Source organism: Rattus norvegicus, chromosome 13 (genome assembly GCF_036323735.1).
Source record: "Rattus norvegicus strain BN/NHsdMcwi chromosome 13, GRCr8, whole genome shotgun sequence".
NCBI lineage: Eukaryota > Metazoa > Chordata > Mammalia > Rodentia > Muridae > Rattus > Rattus norvegicus.
The window spans coordinates 92,951,175-92,972,710 of NC_086031.1; the positions used below are offsets into that span (position 1 = coordinate 92,951,175).

The window sequence follows — 21,536 nt, forward strand, 5'->3', positions numbered from 1 at the left end:
TTTCAGCTCTCAAACACAGGAGAATTAATATTGAATGTAACTGTATTTGAAGCTCAAAGAACACATACACATACACACACACACACAAAATGAAGTCCTTTGAGAATGAGCTTTTGTGAAAATTCAGCAGGGAACCTCATGAGAAAGCACTTTTCAGAGACAGACCCCCAAAGGCTTTGTCTCAGAACAGTTTTAAAGTCTTGTGGGCCACCTCTTGGCCCTGCCGTGTGGGTAGACAGTCTCGAGTACAGTTTGTATATAATTGCCACAATCTTTTCCCAAAAGATATGCGATTCAGGCAGTGCCTGTGAAGTCAACTGACCTGGTGCTGCTGGGTTGGAGGACACTATACTACGTTCAGGACACGTGCAGCTCAGCAGGTCCAGAAGCGTGTATTGTCTGCCTGGAAACAGTCCCAGGACTAATGTGAGATCTTGTCAAGTTGAAGCGATTCCTGGCGAGTCCTACCCATCTCTGGATAGACAAGACCAAGCGGCACTGAGGAGTGGATCCTTATGTGGCTGCACAACTACTAGGAGACGCTTTAGCCCACTCAGACCATAGAAACTGTGAGTAGTTTATAAGAATGTGCTGGTTACACTCTTAGGCCTACCATTTCCTGTCCATAGTTAGACCAACATGTACATCCCAAAATCATCAAAGGCCAGACAAGGGTTCACTGAGCTTTCTTCCAGATGTAAATGTCCTGGTACTCTGTGGATGTTCTATTGTTCTGCGAGCCACAGGCTACTCCAGCTTGCCTCTCAGAACCACTGAGGTCTGGGAAAAACTGCTGGCTAGTCAGGCCTCTGTTAAATGGGAATGCCTCATCTAGTCTGTAGCTTTGGGCTAGTCCAAGATTCCAGAGTATCCGTGGTTCAGTTCTTCCTAGATGCAAAGACTCTGGGCATCATCTCTAAGCCACCTACTCTCTTGACTTGCCTCTTAAGTGGGCTTATAGGAGACGGTTGAATGGCAGGAGACTGTTGGTTTGTTCTTTTGGAAAGTTCCATTCATCTGCCCGGCCACCTCAGCCATAAAAGGAAGCGGTAAGGAAATGACTTGTCACAAGTGTTTTGTGAGTGTGGGCCCAGTATTCTAATATGAGTACTAATAAAGACCAGGCAGAGCAGGAGCCATGGTGGCCCTTGTTTTGACCCATCTGTTGTGACACTTAGCATACCTCTGGCCAGACGGCAAATGGAGAGGGACATTGTGCTTGGCACTTTCATCTGGCCCTTCATACTCGAATGCTTACCTGGTGGTCCTCTTAGCCCTTCCATGTCACCTCTTCTGATACTTAGGCCTCGAACCATTAGCTCCAAACTGTGTCATGTACCGACAGGGCCTGGATTCCTTCCCAGGTGTGCTTTTTCACATACTGAGCACAGGGACATCTTGGCATCTGTGAGGATGGCATGCTGTGTTTGCAGGGCTCATCACATAGTACTTCTACGTCTGTGATTCTATTCCTTCTTTATGTAAACACCCAGGGAGAGGTCTGTTTGCCTGTCTGATAAGGAAATTCAGCCATAAAAAGACTGAGTGAAGTGGACACTGGGGAGATAGTTCAGTAGTTAACGTGCTAGCTGCAGGAGTCTGAGGCCAGGCTCCAAATCCTTAGAAACCCATGTAAGTGCTGGGTATGTGGCTTACATGTAATTCCAGCCTCAAGAGACAAAGACAGGGTTTCCCGGACAAACAGGCTAGCGGGAATAGTCATAGTGTTGAGCTCTATATTTGAGTGAGAGACTGTATCAGTGAATAGGAATTAAGAGTAATTGAGGATGATTCCTGACAGTAACCTCAGGCTTCCACATGCATGCCCACACATGTACGCATGTATGTCTGCACATATGTAGACATGTATATGCCCACATACATGTCACAACATGCACACACACACACACACACACACACACACACTTGAAAAAATTGGGAAAAAAGATTAAATGACTTGCCACAGTGAGCAAACTAGAAAAATAGCAAAAACTTAGGTCTTAAACTAAAACCTGGCTGTTTAGAATAAAGTCCAGAGCTATTTACCAAGTCCCCACATGCAGAGGGCAGATTGCTTTTCTCTCTTGAATCTTTAACTGTAGTGTGTTTTGTAATATCCATAAATTTCAGGACCATATTAGCTTCCTAACATGTACCAAAGGAATTCACGAGTGAATTCTAAATAAGCCAGGAGTCAATGGCGCTGGTGAAAGAGAGGCATGAGTGAATATTCAGAATGAATGACCTGACAATTCTGACAAAACTCCACCTCGTATTGGAAAGCTTAGCACTGTAAATGCCACTGTACAGTTTAGGACTGGGACCACGCACAGCACGTCACATCCAAACTTTGCCTTCCTTCTGATACATGGTGAGTGTGCACCGAGATTCTCAAATGGTACTAAAAAATCCATAACCAAAAATCAAAATCAAGACCCACTTAAGAAGGTCTTGTCTGGTATAATCTTCCCTTCCGCTTTTCCCTATTTACGGCTCCCTAGAAAATACTCAGGGCAGAGTTTTGTGCTAGATTTTTGTTCTAGGTTTTTCCCTAGACTACATGAATCATGTTATAAACATTTTACAATCCCCTCACCCTTTTCAAGATCAAACTGGAAGTGTGAGAGAGGGCGGCATGGAAGAAAAATGAGTTTTCCTTCTGTTTGAAAATCTTAGCATTCAGCTGGACCTTCTTCCAAAAGCTTATTGTGGAAGAAAGGAGGGTCACTGAGTCCTGAGAATTTGACTGGTGGAATGCAGGAATGAAGAAATGACAGGTATCAGACATTCGAAATCTGGCATTGAGTGGGCTGTGCTTGCTTTGATGGGAGGCACCTACCACACAACCCAGATACCCACCGTGTTCATTCCATCCAGCACACAAGGAAGAGAGGCTAGGCTCGTCTCAGCGGGAGGTCTCTGTGGGGGAGCAGTCTCAGGCTGCAGTCATCCATCCAGGAGGAGGAAGCTGTGCTTGTTAGCTTTTGCACATATCGCTCAGTTGTTCATTAATACTAGCTAGCCCTTGGACCAGAGGACGGCTTTGCCATTTCCACGGATCTGAGACATTCGGGTCGTTGTTGCCCGTGTGTCAGCAATACACTTGGGACTTCATCCTCTCCCCACAGAGGGTAAGAGTGAGAGTTTCTCAGGACTTATGCATTCCTTTCTCCTCACATAAGTAAGCACGAGTTTGGTGATGAAGGAACTCATCATAGATCTAGAAGTTGTTGGCTCGAGTACAGGCGTCTGGTGCCAGATTTTGATGGGATGCTCTAACCTCTGTTCCAGGGTGTGCTGAGCCATTTCTAGTGCATCAAATATGGAGATATAACAAACATGCAATGAGGGCTAGGCATGGGTGGATGGGTGAGGCGATTTCTAAGTAACTATGTAAAAGCTGGGTGCAGTAGAATCATCTATAATCACTGCCTGTGGGGAGGCGGAGACAGTCAGTCCTCTGGAGCTCATTGGCCAGCACTGCCTGTGGGGAGGCGGAGACAGTCAGTCCTCTGGAGCTCATTGGCCAGCACTGTGGGCCTTACGTTTAGTGAGACCCTCTTTCAAAACACAAAGCAGAAACGCGTTGAGGAGGGTACTTCTGGTCCGTACACACATGCAACACTTGCTCATCTAAATATAGTAACAAACACAGGGACACGTGTGCACTCGTGTGTGCGCGCGCGCGCGCACACACACACGTTAGGTCAGTCTTTGTGAGTTTCTTCACACACACACACACACACACACACACACACACACACACACACACACGCATATGACTCGGCCTTGACCTCTAAGGATATCCTCCAGCCTTGAGCATTTAAGTCAGTCTTTGTGAGTTTCTTCAAACAAACCCAAACCAGCACAGGCCTAGTAAATGGTTTGAGCTATGTAAATGTGGTTGGTTTTTTATTTGTTTGTTTGTTTTGAAAGAACAAAGAAATTCTTGGTCTCTTCTGTAATTGCACCAAATTACATCTTCAGATGGCTTTGTCTTCTTGTGGCACTGGTTTCCTTTCTCCAGAAGGGAAACTGTACAGTTACCATGATGTGAAGTCCGACCAGAGGTTTGAACCTGTTTTATAGACCGACCAGAGGTTTGAACCTGTTTTATAGACAAAGCCACCTCAGTTGTCCCCGTTGCTACCCTGGCCAAGAGACTTATGTAAATAACAGTGTCCAGAAGCGGTCCTTGAAGCCACATACCAGACACACAATTTTACGTGACCAACAACGGGGACCACAAGTCCTGCCCACACTGCAAGCCTGCCTGCAAACAGCTGGTGGCTCTCTGAGCCATGACACTGTCACCAGGGAGGGAATCGTCCATAACACCAGTGAGAGGGAAGGATGGAGGCTGGGACAAGTGGTCCAGGATGTGACTTCCACCAGCATGTGGGGTTTTAGTAGTCTCAGAGATGCCACACACCCTCCAAACCCGTCTCCACTGATGGGCAGAGCATTAAGGGGATGAGCCGTTTAGAGTTTAGTGTTTTATGTCCAAGGGAAACCAAGGACAGGAACGCCAGGCTGTGTGTCTGGGTATAAAATACTGACCTCCCTAACCTTGCAAGAGACTTTACTGAGAGTCCTGAGGAGGGATCCTGTGAAGGTCAAAGGTTATGGTTTCTGCCATGACAAAGTTATTTGGGGATGCGTAATATAGGGATGCATTCTGTGTTCTGTAAGATACTTAACCACATGCTTGCCTCTACCCACTAGAAGTCACTATGAACAGAAAACAAAACAAAGCAACCGAGTAGTTTTTAAATGTCCTGTGTTCTGAATGGCAGCATCTGCCACCATTGGCAGCCAGGGGGGAGTGAGGGAGGGAGCCTTGCGGTGCCGTTCTGCCCTTAGCCTTTGGACCGTGTTTCTAGAACTCCCTTCATATCTGGAATATTCTTCGTGAGAAGTGGTCGCCTACCACTAAGTTTCTCACAGGGGACAGAGCCACAGAATAGGACATGGGTTTCTCATGGACTTCTGTCAGGCTAAGATCACACATGAGCCAATGGGGCACGTGTCCATCCCCTCCTTATGTCTGCCTCCCTTTCCTCCCCCTCCTCTGTGACCTCTGGAGAACTCATTAGCTCATGGGTTCCAGAGCTCCTCTCCCAAGATTCCACCACTTCCCCAGTGTGCATCTAAGGGAGGGCAAGGCCTGCCTGCTGAGGGGTTTCTCAGGCAGGGGTCTGTGTTGAAGCAGCCTCTTGACAAAGATGGCTAAACCTCTCCTGGACTGTCAGGACAGTGAAATGTCTGGTTACCATTTTGAGAACAGACTCCAGGGGGCAAGAATAGAGGTTACCACTGAGATGGACATCATGGCATGGCTTTCTGCCTCCTGGGAACTGCCTGTGATTGTGGAGATAGGACACGCACCTCTCACATAAGGAAGTGTTTGCTGAGTCCCATGACTCAGAGCAGACTGATGCTGTGTCCCAGCACGAATGAGTGTGTGTGTGTGTGTGTGTGTGTGTGTGTGTCCATTTAAAATGTATACCTCAGCACATTTGGACATAGCCACAGAGGCATCCCCCATGACAATAATGAGCAAGCCGTTTAACCTCCAAAAGTGTACTGTGATTTTAACTGCAGGGGAAAAATGTTACCAGAGCAGAGAGAGACCTCAGTAGAGACATAGAGATGGTATTTCGGGGAAGAGGGATACAAGGACTTCTGGGGAACAGAGGGGAGCCTTGCTGACCTTACAGGGAGATTTCCTGAGCTGCAAGGTCAGGTTCTGACAGTCATCGTGAGGAGGTAGGTGAGGCCTGGAGTGCCAGACCACAAGGACCAGCCCTTGGGGAACTGTTGAGGCAATCAGAGCTGCTCTGGAATATGGTCAGAGCAGAACTTCTCAGCATTTTATTCTTTAAATTCCCATAACTACACCTTAGGAATTTTACATTTTTGTAGTAAATCCAGGAAATTGTACATTGGCTCAGTGTTTCATACATATAAAATCAGCGAAAGGGAGTTTCACAGACAGTTAACAGGTTTTCAACACCCCACACAGCTAGAACTTCTCACAGAGCAGATGTGCTTCCATTGCCCCTGGTGGCGGTGCCCTGCAGCCTGCACACGATCATGCTTGTGATGTCGATGGATTGCAGGGAAGTCAAATGTCTAAGTAAGTGTGGCATTCAGGGGCTTCTTCAGTATTACTCATGCGTCTGTGTGTGTACACCTGTGTGAGCATGGTGCACGTGCGCACACACACACACACACACACACACACACACACACACACACAGATGAAATTGACTCTGCATGTGTATATAAGGCCAGAGGTCAATGTTGAGTACCCTCTGTCACTCTCTCACTCATTTTTGAGACAGTGTCTTTACTTTCTGAGGAGTTTGACATTTTGTCTAGACTGCCTAGCCAGAGGGTCCCCTGGAATCCACACATCTAGATGCATCAAGAACCAGGGTCACAGTGAACTGCAGCTCCCAGTTCTTACATGGGTGCTGGGGATTTGAACTTGGGTCCTCTTTCTTGTACAAGGCAACACGTTGCTACTAAGCCATCTCTCCATCCCATCTAATGAAGAGAGCAACAAGAACCACTTTAAGGTTGCCCAATTCCAGTGAAAATCATAAGCTCGGCTGCCATGGAAACTAACAACTCTTAGGTTAGTTGAACCTTTAAGGTAGAGAGGAGACTAAGAGCCATTCAGGGAACAGCCCAAGAAATTCAAGTTAAGTCGTCAACTTCTGCAGCTACAGAAGTGGGTACCTGAGGTTTTATATGTGTGTGTGTATACACACACATATACATACACATATATAATTTTCCTTCTTCATAGTTATAAAAACAGTACTCAGCTCTTCTGGATAAAGTAGGAGATAAGTTAATTGCCACCCTTATCACTGCCACCGCCACCGCCACTGCCACCATCCAAAGCCTACATTAGGTTCAGTGTTAGCTACTGAGAGTAACAACAATGAAAGAGCTACCGTGGCTTATCTAAAACTAGTAATAACTGTTGTCACCTAGTTAGCAAGTCAAGGACTGCGTTAAAATGTTTCGTGTTTCATATACATGACATTTTATCCTTTCCAAAATAAAATAGGTATTCTCAAAAGTTCATGTTCTTATACTGAGGGATCCAAAGTATGCATAGGTTTGTTTGTTTGTTTGTTTGTTTGTTTGTTTGTTTTTTGTTGTTTTAAATTGGCTCCTGGTCATGTGTATTGATTCCGGGCCTGAGCCTCCCACACTCCACCAAAAATTTTGGAAAGACTCTGTGGAACAATGACTAGTTGGAAATCCTGTGAGCTAGACAGAATATTCCCCAGTAATTATGATGAGAAATACCTTGCCTAGCTTTTGAGGAATTCATGAACTTCTAAAATCATACTTAAAGGGTGTGGGGGATGGCTCAGTGGCTTGCTGTACAAGTCTGAGTGAGGACTGGAGTTTGGACCCACAGCATCTATGTGAATGATGACACGTATCATGCCCTGCCTGTATCCCGGTGCTGGGGAGATGGAGGTTGGTAGAGCCAGCTGGCCAACAAGACAGGTGAGCTGGGGAGTTCCAGGTTCAGGCAGGCCCCAGTACAGAATGTGTGGGATGACCAAAGAGGATGACCGATATCAACCTCCATCTCCATGCACACACATGTGCCTGGCTACTATTCACCTTGTGCCTATGCACATGCAACCACGCACCCGCATATACCATAGACACACGGGTGCAGAAATGACAACAATAAAAAATAGAACTCTTCCTTTAAAGTAGGAAGGTCTTTGGTTACTATTCTTCAGTAACTTTAAATATGATTTATTCAATGTCTCTTTGGTGACACGGTTGTGAATTATCTGTGATCCTTACAACTCTCTAATCTGGGTGATATTTTTCACCTAGCAGTTGACAAAATCAAGGATCAGGTGAACTGGGAGTTCCAGGGAAGACAAACAATGTCTTCATCAGTTTTGTGGGTGTCACCTGGTTCCTAGGAGCCAGGACAGAGCATCTCTCTAGGCTTGAACCTTTCTTCTTCTGCGTGCTGGTGGTCACCTTATATTTTGGATAGAATGGCACGTTTGTTTGTGTGACTTTCTCGGTGTGTGTTTCACACCCCTGTCTCTGGGCGTATACTTTGGGACATTCAAGAGCATGGTGGTGGCACCCACTCAGTTCTAGTGACAAGGGAGGCAGGTGATGTTCTGTGGTGAAAGACGCAGCAAATGCTTGTCTGTCTGTCTGTCTGTCTGCTTGCCTGCCTGCCTGCCTGCCTGAGCAGAGAGCTCTTTGTCCTGTTAATTGCTTTGCCTCCTGCCTTGGTGGTGCAGAGCTCCACGCATGTGGAGCAGTCATTCCCACTGAGGCTGCATACTTGTGCCTGGGAGGCTCACCTCTCTGTGGTGGTCCAGAGCAGAATGGCACAATCATGACATCTCAGCCTAATTTAGTTTCTTATGTAAAACAACTTTGGTCTGACATTTAACATTTCTCCCTTGGGTGGTTCCCCCCCCCCCCCCTTTTGTCTCTCTGAGATCATTACCTAGCATGTCTTTCTACCTTTACATTCTTTTATCTCCCCACCCCACCCCCCCGCCACCCCGTCTCTCACACACGCCAGGACTCACATTCATGTGCACAGCAATGTGTGATCTTCATTACTGGGGACGTGCCCCTGACTCACAGAACACGCTAACAATGGCATCAAATCCTGGGTCCAGGAAAGGCAGCCAGAAGTTTCTATTGAAGTCGTACGTTAATGAAGTAGAAATGTGAGCAGCCTCTCTCAAGCAGGCTTCTTGCTGCGTTGAATGTGTCTCCTGCCAATCAGAGGGACCCTCTCAGGGACTTCCTTCCGTTCACATGTTGCATCAGAAAGAATGACAGAGCCCTGGAGGCTGGGTACCCTTCCTGCAAAGAACAGCAGTGCATCATGACTTTGTCCAACACTCTAATTCGTTCCTGGCTCATCTCCAGAGGTAGGCACAGCCATTATCTGCGGTCTGAGAATTCCAGAACAGCAGCAATAAAGGATACAGACTTGACTTTTCTCTGTTAGTTCTCGCTGAGCAGATCCAACAACACGAAGAGGGTGGAGGAGACCCTGGCCAGTGTCCTCTTTGGATCCTGCTCCTCGCCTCCACCCAAGCCTCTGCTTTTAAATCTCCACCATCAAACCCCTGTGGAAAATGACACAGAAAAACTCGGGGAAGCTCAAAGACCATAAAAGGCAGGATCTTCTTGGGGGAGTATGTGTTTGAAGGGGTAGACCACTCTGATTTCCAGTGTTTAAACTGCCCTTGCTCACAAGGCTGAGCAAGCTATGGCTACACTCCCTTGAGGTAGAAACCCACTTTTCTGAGAGACACTGCGTCCGAATATTTGGACTCTGAAGCCAATGGGCTGTTATCCTTAGGTCTACTCAGCCTAAGCTTGGCTATCTATTGATTCAAAAACTTTCAATTTTGCAATTCGCCTTCAGAAGGCTCATTAATAAGAATGCCTGCTTTTGTCAAGGAGGAGTGGTCATAGGTTATAAAGAGCAACAGGAAAGGTGACAGGGTGGGAATGCAAACCCTAGACAAGCAGGGAGGGGTTTTTCTCCAGAGTGTGAAGGCAAATCCCCTTGATCTGAGAAGCTGCCTGCTGTGCAAAATAAAACTTTTCATTCTCAGGGCCCCATCTTCTCTCTCAAGCCTCAAGGGACAGTTGTTTATGGAGGGAGAGACTTCAGGAACAAAGTGGCAAGAAACTGCCTTTGAAGAACAGCTTAAATCTTGTGTGTCCTGTCGCTAGAGGCCTCTAGAGTAAGAAACCAGGCTCGAACATCACCAGGAATTTGTACAACACTTGCTGGATGCTGGCTCCAGCTGTTGCCTTCCTCACAGACCCAGAGGCTTCGGAGGAACACACGAGAAGCACTCTTTTGGCTAAAATGATGCACGGAATCACCCTGCCCTCAACAGCAGCACCAGCATTTATTGCTAAGCAACCTGAGACACAGAACAAAAAGCAGCCAGGCTTTTCTTGCCTGAGCCCTGCAGGTTCCACAGCCCTCATTACAGTCCCTCCTCAGTCATCGAAAGTCTGCTATCACCTGCTTGCTAGGGGGCCGACCTCAGCGAACCATGAACCAAATGGAACACTGGTCCAGAATTTCTCAGCTGTTCTGATGATTAGAGAGTAATGGCTTAAGTCTGTTTTATGTAAATGCCTCTCTCTTAGAAATTTAGGAAAGAGATGGAAAGGTTAGCGGAGACCCAGGAATCTCTTGCGATATCAAGGCCAAAGCACTAAAAGGAGGCTGGCCACATGAGACCCTTTACGGTGCAATGGTTGACTGGGAAGCGGTCTGAGCCTGAGATTCTGATGCCTCAGTGTCCCTTCAGCCAGCTGGCTGTCACTATAGCATTTGTCAGCGATGACCAAGTTAAAATTAGAAAAAGTATAGTGGTCTCATGGTTCCTACACTTCATGGTCAGTAGGCTACTGCTTTTAGCTCTTCAGTAAGGCTATTGGACGGCAGTGGTGGGCAACCCAGGTCAGAGTAAAACCAGGAAGTGAAAAGAGTGGGAAGGGGCCACAGTCCATTTTCTAGGCCTCCTTAGGTGTCCTAAGGACCTCTCAGTAGGTCCCACTCCTTTAAAGGCCATAGCGACACTCTTACTTAGCTCATGAGACTTTGGGGGAACACTCAAGGTACATATTATTAGAGACTCGTTTATAAAGAGCGAATGAGTGATGAGCAGTGAATGAATTTGTTACTCAATGGCTCTAGCCTAGAGTGCACCGCTATCTTCATTCATTCATTCATTCATTCATTCATTCATTCTTCACTCACTCACTCACTCAGTCAGCCACTTTCACAAGTAGCTCTTGCAAGATTCCTGTGTAATAGGTAGTGTGCTAAACATTGAAGGACTTAAAAACCAAAGGAATAGTTTCTCTCACATAGCTCAGAGTCCATGGAGAAATGACTGTATAATTAAACAGGACCAACGGTCACTTAGGCCTTGGAATTGAAGACTGAAAACGGAGGGATGATGCCATCAGATGTGCATTTTGCCACAACCATGGTAGGGGTAGAGGGAAGTCAAGGCTAAGAGTGAGGAGACCATGTGACCATGTGTAGTCAGGATGCTAAATACATTAGAATGGCTGGGACATCCGAAGGAAGGCTAGCCTGGCCCTGAGTGTGGAGGCAGCAGCATAAAGGGAAGGGGTAGGATGAGACTCTCTAGAAACTTCCATTTAGCAAGTATGGTGATTGGATGGGAATGAAGGGCAGACAAAGACGATTCTAGAGTTCTACCCTGAGCAAGGTAGATAATTATGTTATTTGCTTAGATAGTGATTATGGGAGTGAAGGAAGATTTAGGGACAAAGGAATTCAGTGTGGAGCTGTCAGTTTGAAGTACTGTTTTGAAGGGGTGTGATTGTGGAGTGACTACCAGACAGGGACAGAAAAATGGAATTCCTAGACACCATGGTAATGATGTGGATGGTTGTTGAGGCCAGGGCACGGGTGTAATTACCTGTGGGAATGATGTCTCCTACATGTATGGCCCAGTCTAAGGGGGTCATGAGACTCAGAGAGCACCCCATAGGTTGTAGCAGGAGACACACTTTTCTGAATTTCCCCCTTAGAACTAGCGGCAAAGCAACGATGGCGCGAGACAGCCACTCTATGGTGTTCTTTGTTCCTTCGAAGTCATTACTAACTGACAGTTTAGATGTGTGAATGTTAACTTCACTACCCCCTTCCTTCTGAGGACCATCACCAGGTACTCAAAAATCTTTTCAAATTCCTCTTCATGTGAGAGATGAGACAAAAATAATTTTTGCATATTTTCTTTGATAGATGAGAGCACTTTGAGCTTTAAAAGTCAGGCTAAAATCTTGCATAGGTGCCAATGTCTGGTTTTCATGTGTGCTGAAGTAAAAACGGACGTGTTAAAATAGAGGTTCTGCATGTGTGTGGTCTATGTCACTCCAATTTGACTTTCCTGAGGTGACAGTGTGGGTCAGAGGCAAAACAGCACAACTGTCTCAATGCCCATAAGCCTGGCCGATGTCAGGCTGGGTGGTTGACTCTCTCTCTCTCTCTCTCTCTCTCTCTCTCTCTCTCTCTCTCTGGCTTTGTCAATGAAGTAGTTCCTCTTACACTCATCTTCTGGACCCTTAGTCCTCTGTGTGTTCATGTCAGGAAAGGCCAGCAAGTGTGTGCTGTCTACAGATAGGAATGCTTCCTGCCCCATTTGCTCCCACCTAATTGACTCGTTAGCCTTCCTCTTCTGGAGATAGCACTGGGTCACTGGAAACTTCTTGGCTGCCATATTGGAAGTAGGCCCAGCTTTGGCATTGATTGGCTTGCTGGCTCTCTTAGGCCTGGTGTCGGTTGCATGTGGAAAAGAGTGTCCAGGAGCTAGAGCCCTCAAAGATGGCTTGTAATTTAAAGGACTACAGAGTTCCACAGTGTGCCTGTGTTGATGGGTTCTGGAGTCACCTCAGATTAGACTAGAGGAGCAGGAGAAGGGTGTGGTATTTGATAATCTAGGAGCCAAGGAGGCCTACAGGATGTGACCTCACACAGGACAGGAATTGTTCGCAGCCCCCAGCTTGGCGTGCTGTTTGGCATTTTAGAAACTAATTATTAATTTGTTAAATGTTGGAAATTGAGTTATGAATAACAATAGACTGAATATAAAGGGATTACTTCAGGGGAGGGCAGTAAAAATCAAAGACAGCGGTGAAAATGTTCTGGAACCAGGGTTGCTCATGAGCTCTGGAGGGCAGACGTGTCTGTGTCAATCAAATTCAGAATCTAAGCCTAGCGCTCAAAATCCAAAATACCATGAAGTGTGCATGACTTTTCTTGTAGCCATAGCCTTACTGTAATGTTTCTTTCTTACGATCGAGTTAACAATGGTAATCTTTTAGTTCCGGGTTAGCATGGCCGGGAACTCACTCTATACCTGAGAATGATCTTGAACATCTGACCCTCCTACCTCCACTTCCTAAGTCCTGAAACAGCAGGTTTCACATCAGGTTTATATGCTGCCCTGGATCAAACCCATGGCTTTGGGCACGCTGGTCAAGCACCCAACCCAGCAAAAGCATTTAAAATAAGCAGTTAAACCGAGACTTCTTGAAGCCCAGTAGATTGTTGGTGACTGGAAAGCATATGCTGTTGGCTGTGGATTCTGTAAAATCGCCCTTCTCAAGAGCATGTGGAGGTATATGCTTCCTCATATTATACTAAATTATGCCGTGGAATGTGGAATACCTCATTTAACAAATAACATCCTAAAGTGCCGTTTATCGATGGCAAAGTTTTCTTAGGAGGGAGTGTAAATGCCTTTTGAATTAAATGAGCATTTCCTACAAAACTGTGAAAAAAAACCACACAGGTGTGTTCTTTGACTCTTGAAGTGAATGATCACGGACAGGTAAGTGGTCAAGATGTCCTTGGTACAGCACAGTGTGCATCCTTTGGATCTGCTTTTGTGGTAAACTAAGGTGACAGTCTGCTCCAGAATGTCCCTCCTCAGGGGTTCTTTCGGGTCCTATGTGCTCTTGAGCTCTGATTAAGGACTGTCTGGACAAAGCTGCTGCCACTGAGGACCCCACAGTGAGCCTTGTCTGGTTTGCATGGCTTTTCCAGGAACCCACGCATCCCCAACCTCCTATTGCTCCAGCCACTTTATGGGCTGCCTTGAGTTTCCACCTCCTGAGCCTTCCTCTTTGCTGCTCTGTGAAGAGGCCTCTTGATTTATTAATCAATTAATCAGTGCCTGGTGAGGAGCTGCTCAGGGTAGTTAAACAGGGAAAACAAAATGCTGGGGCTCATCATCCAGACATATTGCGATTAGGAACGAACCTCCCACTGACTGATCTTCCTGCCCACCATGGCTGCCCTGAGTTACCTTCCAGACACGCCACTTCGTGCAGACAGGGCTTGGATCCATAAAACTGACACTGCTTTTCTGAAGGGTGATTTGGGGGGGGCGTCCTAGAGGAAAATGACTCCAAAGATGAGCCTCATTCATTATTCACAATAATTAATAAGCCTTGCAAACTCAGCCAGGCCCCAAACATGCTGCGGTGGGTCCAATCCTCTGTACATTGACAGTATTGTCCTTTCCTGCTTTCCCCACAAATGAAGCCCTGGGGCTGGAAGGATATTGCAACAAGGGCAGGACACAGTGGTTGCCGACTGAGGAGAGGTTTGGTGCGCTGAGCATGTTATCTAAGGGCACACAGAGCTTCCAAGGTCACAAGGAAAGACCTGGGAGATATTTTGACACCCATTCACATCTCCAGGGCTGTTTCTTTATGTAATCTAGTTTTGTGGGAGTTAAAGCAAATGAACAAGAGACAGAGTCCTCATCACCCCCACTCCTCTTTCAGTTATGACCTCAGAGCTTGAGATACAGGGGTGGGGGTTGAGACAGAGGCCTCAGGTCATAGCCCAGGCTAGCCTGGAACTTACAGCAATCTGCCTCAGCTCCTCTAGTGCTGCCATTTATAGGTGTGAACCACTGCACCTGGCTGACGATTTCTCAGTCGTAGTTTTAGGTAAAACTTGTGTGTATTGGGTGGTGGGGTTGGGGACATCTCGAACTGGTCAGGAAATGAGAAAGACAACCCAGAAGATGGGTCCACATGAGACCAGTGACAGGTCTGAGTTAGCCGGCAGGGGTGTGCTGGCTGCTGGAGCAGGCTGGATCCTGGATGTAGAATCTGTTGGTGAGTTTTCTTTCCTGTGGTGCTGATTTAGTACACGTGCTGCTGAGGCCAAAGTTTGGCAGAATAGGATCTCTGTTCCCAGTCACAATTGACACTTCTGTCCCTTGGCAGTGCTCTGCTGCTGAGAATGAGGTACTCACCCCCACCATGCTGGATTAGGGAGGAAGCAGATTGTAATTATTGAGTGGATGTCGGAGGGTTTAAAATGTTCCCCACTGACTGAGTGGAAGGAATACTAAGAGAATGTGCTCTGTTTAGTACCTTTAGGGTTTTCAGCACCTAACCCTTGCATGACATCTGCCATCTAAGGCTTCTCCTGTGCTGGCTTCTTCCTGGTGATGTCAACCAAACAGTCAAGCCCTTGGGTGGCAGACATCTGAACTGGCTTTACCAGCACCGAGTTACAAATTGCTCTTTTTCTTTCCTGCTTGTGTGTTCTGTAGGACCCCGCTTTCTCTGCTGTGATTCATGACAAACTCCAGGTCCCTAATACCATCAGGAAGTCGTGGAATGACCGAGACAACCGCTGTGACATTTGTGCCACACACCTGAACCAGCTGAAACAGGAAGCCATCCAAATGGTGCTGACCTTGGAGCAGGCAGCTGGCAGTGAGCACTATGATGCCTCTCCGGGCTCACCCCCTGCCATCAACAGCATTCCCGCGCTGGTGGGGTCCCGGCACATGGGTGGGCTCCAGCAACCCAGGGAGTGGGCCTTTGTGCCTGCCCCCTATGCCACCTCTACCTACACAGGCCTTGTCAACAAACACAGTGGCAAACCCAACAGCCTTGGGGTCAGCAACGGAGCAGAAAAGAAGAGTGGATCCCCAACCCACCAGGCCAAGGTCAGCCTCCAGATGGCCACCAGTCCCAGCAATGGAAACACCCTTAACTCGGTGGCCATTCAGGCTCATCAATATCTGGACGGAACCTGGTCCCTTTCAAGAACCAATGGGGTTACCCTGTACCCCTACCAGGTAAGCGTCCCTATAAGCAGGGAAATGTAGCGTTTTCTTCCCCGATATTGAAATGAGTGCATACTCCAGATCTCCCTCTAGAAGAGTCGAGGCAGAGGAAGTCTGTATCTTCCTTCTCCTTCTGGAAGCTTCTAGCTCAGTGCTTCATGCATCCATGGCACCCCTCAGGGTTACACCAAGGAGCTCCAGCCAGAACTGCTTGCTTGGAAAGACTCTCTGCCAATTCCCAACCCTACCCTCTTCTTGCTTAGCTAGTATCTTCTCCTTAAGAGGTCTTGTAAGTTCAGACAATGCCAAGGGCTTCCTAGCCACCAGCTTACTGTGTAGCCTAGTAAGAGCAAAGATGTAAAAATGCTTGAACTGGGCTGATCCCCTGACCTGTAGACATGTTAGCGTCTATCTCAGGCTCCAATCTCTCACTTTGGACCCCTGACCTATACACATGCTAGCAAAATGACTTTGCACAAAGAGATTACCCCATCTCAGGCTCGAATCTCTCACTTTGGAACTGATACAGTAGTAGACAGATTAAGCAAAGGTGTATGTATAAGACACATAGTGTATTGTCTAGTATATGATCTGGTATTGTGCCTGATAATAAGAGATGTAGAAATTAAGACAAATAGGTAAGAACATTTTGACCCCATGACTGCAGTAGTTCCCTAAAATTAGGATTTTTTTTAAAAGAAATTGATGAGTTAGTCAGGGCATCACTAATAATTTAGATGAAGTTTATGGTTGATGTATTGTTTATAGATGAAGGTCTGTGTTGGCATCCCATTGTCACTCTGTGTACCTTCTGAAAGGGCTGGAGAAGAACCTCTTGTACCTTGGGGGACCCTTACTGTCTTTCATTACTTGAGTTCATCTAACATGAACTTGAGGTTCATCCAATATGTTGGAACTGGTCACAGGAGGCTTGGCTTTCTCCTTCCTCCTGTTTCCCCTTTAGGTACTAAAATGAACACGTAACCCCAGGTCTCTGTATACGAAAGCAAGAACAGTTCTCAAGTCTGAAGAAAAAAGAAATAGCTCTGATCTAGACATGGTAGTGCATACCCGGATTCCCAACACTAGGAAGACAGAAGTATCTAGAGTTTTAGGCCAGCTTAGACGACAGAGACGGTTCAAAGCCAGCCTGAGGTGCATAGTGAAGCCTTGTCTCAGAAACAGCAAAAACCCCAAACACAAACTAAAGCAGCCAAGCCAAAAGATGAGAAAAATCATTAGTCCTGATTTTACCCAGGGAGCTTTCTATTGGACGAGGGTCAGAGTCAACTCTGTCTTCTGTCCTCTGTGTCTTGACTGTCATTGATATGGAAAGGTGGCCGTAGTCATAGGGTGTTAGGAGTGTCACTGGTATATGAGATAATCCTGAACACCTCAGATCGCTTCTCAGATGTGCTGTGTCTTATGGGGTGAGAAGCCTTCCCTTATCATATGGGGACCCAGGTTTCCTTCCTTCATCAACAGTGCCCCCATCTTTCAGGGCCTCAAGGTCCTCCACTAGACCTGTAACCAGCCAAGAAGTGTGTGTGTGTGTGTGTGTGTGTGTGTGTGTGTGTGTGTGTGCATCCAGGCCCGCACAGGCTCCCACTGTGGGTTTGAGGCCTAGCCTGGCTATACAGTGCTTCCATTCATACTCTGCCATCAGGAATCCAGTGCTCTAGCCTCACTTCCCTGCAGGAGAAACTGAGAAGGCCAACCTGCCTATGTGCCCAGAAGGAAAACAAACCAACTGAAGTTACACAGATCTGTCTTGTGACCTGAGACGAAAACACGGGGCACATAAAATGAACTCAATGTGTCTGATCCAATGTGAACACCATATGGTTCCCAACCGTGCAGTATGTCGGCAAGACAAGGAAGAGACTGTTAGATCTTTTGGTAATCAAGGAACATGATGCCCAGAGAAAGGGAGCGCCCTCTGACTACACAGCCACAGACAGACCAACACTAGCTCCTTCCTCACCTGGAAACCCATCTCCCAAGGGTGCTGCTTCCAATCTCCCTAGGTTGACCCTGAGTGATCCTGTCAGCATTTTCCCCCTGGCTTCCTTTGAGACCCAGAACAGCAAGGAAAACAGTCCTTATTTTGACCTCCAGGGCTGAGCATCCACTTGACTTTTAGATGAAGTTTTGTGTGGTTTATCTATATATACCGCATTATATCATATAACTATATATTTATATACTGTATAAATAGGACAAAGAACCAGTAAGGAAACCTTTAAGGAGATTTTGTAGCCTCGTCCTGAAAGTCACTGCATAGGGCTGTGTGTGTGTTAGCTTTTCTTTTTTCATTGTTGTTGTTTTAAAATTTGTAGTTATTCGTATCTTGCCTGTGGGGTGTGTGTGTGTGTGTGTGTGTGTGTGTGTGTGTGTGTGTGTGTGTGTGATATGTGCTTGGTACCCACAGAACCCAGAAAATGATGTCAGATCTCCTACTTACAGACTGTTGTAAGCCAACATGGGAATGTTGGGAATTGAACCTGGGGCCTCTGCATGAACATCAGGTGCTCTTAGCACTGAGTCGTCCTCCCAGCGCATGTGGTAGTGTCCCATCATTATAACGGATGAGGAACAATGAACTGATAGGAGAGAAATGTCATTTCTCTTCCATTTTTGAGGTGCCGGTCTGTGGTCAGCTGGCTTCTGTATTAGTTATTCCTTGACACTCTAACTGAATAACTGACAAGACAACTTAAGGGAGGAAGTTTTACGTTAGCACATAGTTGAAAAGGATACAGGCCATTACAGTGGCAGGGAAAGCATACAGGTGAGCCACTCTGGATAGCATGCGGCTGGGACATCTTCCCTCCTTGCATTTTGACACAACAGGGCCAAAGATGGGAATTCTGGTGCTAATCTGGATTTCTCTTTTGCATAACCATGTTCGAGGTTAGCCTTGGCTCCTCAGTTAATCTTTCCTGAAGGTGAGCCCACAGACATGCCCAGAGGTGTATTTCTCCTGAGTTTCTAAACCTCACAGCTTTTGGCCTTGTGGTGAGACAAACTATGTATTACCTAACTGCTAAAATGGGATCCCCAAGCCTGCTCAAAGCATGCTCCCAGTGACCGAAAGACCTTGCATGAGGCCCTACTTTTTAAAGATTCTACTGTCTCCCAGTGGTGCCATTCTAGGACCAAGCACTAGACCCCAGAGGAACATTCACTTCCCAAACCAGAGCTGTCAGGAACAGAACATGTCTTCTTTCATTATGGAACACTTTGATTTTTTTTATTGTTTATTATTTAAAACGCACAATAAAATACATTTTAAAATATTTTTAACGTTATAAGAAGTAAAACATACTTGTTCTAAAACAAAATGGAGACTGTATGAAAAAATTCAACATGATTTCTGAAAGCCCATCTCACACAGAAATGCAATCTAGTCACTGGCAATTCGTCGTAGACTTGTGATGAGACCCAGCACTTTGGCTTCCGATCTGTTGACTGGGCTTATTTTCCTGTGGTCTTCCGTATTCTTCTGAAATGCAATCATTGGGACAAAAAGAGTAGCTCGCTGGAAGACTGCTGGCTTAGCATCTGCAGGGCCTCCCTTTTCATATCTAGCACCAGTGTGAGGTCTAATGTTACCATGATTGTCTATGTTGATGAATATTTAGTCTATGAAGGTGTTCTAACAGATACAAGCATCACTATTAGAGTTTAGGTTTTGTAAGTATGAATTGCATGCTCAGGGAGAAGAGCTTTCCCCTCAGGTGGTGTTTCTACCATGTCTCTGATAGTGCTACACAGGCAATTCCCCTCCCACCTTCCACTCTGGAAGCTGTGACAGCCAATATCTGGACTACGGGATAGACTCAGCTGCTGCACCATTACCGACAATGGGTTAGGACCACAGCGGTAATACAGGACACAGGGGTGGAGATGTGAGAGGGATGTAATGTTTCTGCACAGAAACCAGTGTTTTTTAAAGCCCTTTGTCATAGAGTAGGCACTGTGCTATTTGTTGGGTAGGGCTGTCTCCTTAGGCTAAAAACCCAGGCTCCGTGTCTTCACGGCGAGGGAGAAGCCAGGCACGTTACCCATGATGGAGTTGGCAGAGAGGTATAAGAGTAAGGTGGTGCTTTGCCATTCTGAGACTGAGGAGGGACTGGAATCCAGCTCCCATTGCAGCTTAAAAGTCAGACTCAAAGATGATGTGGACAAATTCCCGTCTCGAAATTGTCCCGGATACATTTTATTGGCAATGTCAGAGCTGACCAACTCATGTATTTTTTTCCCCTGAGTAATGATTAAAGGGACCGGAGGAAATCTCTCCGGGGATAAAGAGATTTGGGGTCTGGCCATGAATCAGTATCCCACGTGTTGTGACTATATCACCCCGATGCCCTGAGGCGTGGGCTCTGGATCTGGCAGACTGAGTGTCTCCTGTTGTGAACATCTCCCTGCAGTAAATATTCTGTCGTCCCCGGTCTAGCCAGCTCGTCAGAGATGGTTGACTGCTCTGAAAGCCAGCTGCAGCTTCCCTGCTCCCACACTCCCTTTTCCCTCTGTGGAGCAGATTTCCTCTGGCCTAGAGCCAGAGCGGTCCTCGAACAGGGAAGCATCTAGGGTTTAATGAGTGTGGCGGGTACGGCTCCACTCCCGGGAACCTGAGCCGGTGGGGACATTATATAAAGAAGGGGAGGCTGTCCTTCTGAACTGCGGATGCAGTAAGGATGACAGAGATGAGGCCCGGCTTCCAACAGGGAGCCTGTATCCCATGTGAAGTTCCCGCCTCACAAGAGGAAGGAAAAAGAAAAGGACACTTTAGGAGGCAGTGAGATGCCTTCAGAAACGGTAAATCACAAATGGAACTAACTTCTTGTGAACTATCTTGGACAGTTCATTTCAGAGAAGAGCATGAGGTAAGCTGTTTCAAAGCCTGACCTTCTTCTATGGACTTGCTGACACTGTGTTATAGGAGCATGCGCAGATCAGAACGTGCCTGTCGACGGTCCTTTAGCCGTGTGAGTCTTGACACTAAAAGAGTACGAGTAGAGCAGCCCTCCTGCTCAGCTGTAGATTAATCATCTCCCTTTACATGGCCGCTGCCTTCACCTGACTTACTCTCACAGTGGTAAATGACCACAGGGAAATGGTGGTCGCGGGTTACTGGCCTTCGACTCCGTTTCTGTGGATGGGCATTTGACTCTTGCCCCAAAGGAGTTGGGGATCTGATGGAGACTCCTCCTTGGCTCAGAGTATCACAAACTATGGTGTCACAAAGGCCACAGTTTCTAGATAGATGAAAGGCAGTTACTTATTGATCTTTTTAGGTGTCCCCTCCCCATGCGCTCCGAACACAGGGAAAAGAATGTGTTTGTGTATTTGGCCACTTACAGCACATTTCTCAAGGATGTGAAATCTAGGCTGAAAGTCCAAAGGAATGGTCACATCATATGAATGGTGGACAGGGTCTTGGTTAGAAAGGAGCTTCTGGACTTTATCAGGAAGCTTAAACAATGCTTTAAATCTGGTCATGCATTTTGTGCGGTTGGTTAAGAAAGGGCCCTGAGGTGTTCGTGTCTGGGTCAGGCTGCAGTTGTGGAACCTTGATTAGGATTTCGTGGGCTCCATGAAGGATCTTGAAGTTGTCTTGGATTTTCCAAGTGGACTCAATGGAATCACAAGTGTCCTGGTAAGAGTGAGGCAGGAAGAGCAGAACCAGAGAGGGAGAGCAGGGAAGATGCCATGCTCCTGGCCTTGGCCTTGGAGGAAGGGCCACGGGGCAAGGAGGACAGACAGACACCTGTAGAAGCTGGAAGGTGAGGAGGCAGATTTTCTCTCAGAGCCTCCCAAGGAACCAGTTCTTCTGGT

The 21,536-nt window shown here is 46.7% G+C and overlaps 1 protein-coding gene across 1 annotated transcript in view; it reads left to right on the forward strand.

Moving 5' to 3' along the window:
• Kif26b (kinesin family member 26B) overlaps positions 1-21,536 on the forward strand; it is a 405,645-nt gene that overhangs the window by 135,748 nt on the left and 248,361 nt on the right. The window contains exon 3 of the mRNA NM_001109079.2: positions 15,171-15,704. Within this exon, the coding sequence (NP_001102549.2) occupies positions 15,171-15,704 (534 nt within the window). The remainder of the gene's footprint in view (positions 1-15,170; positions 15,705-21,536) is intronic.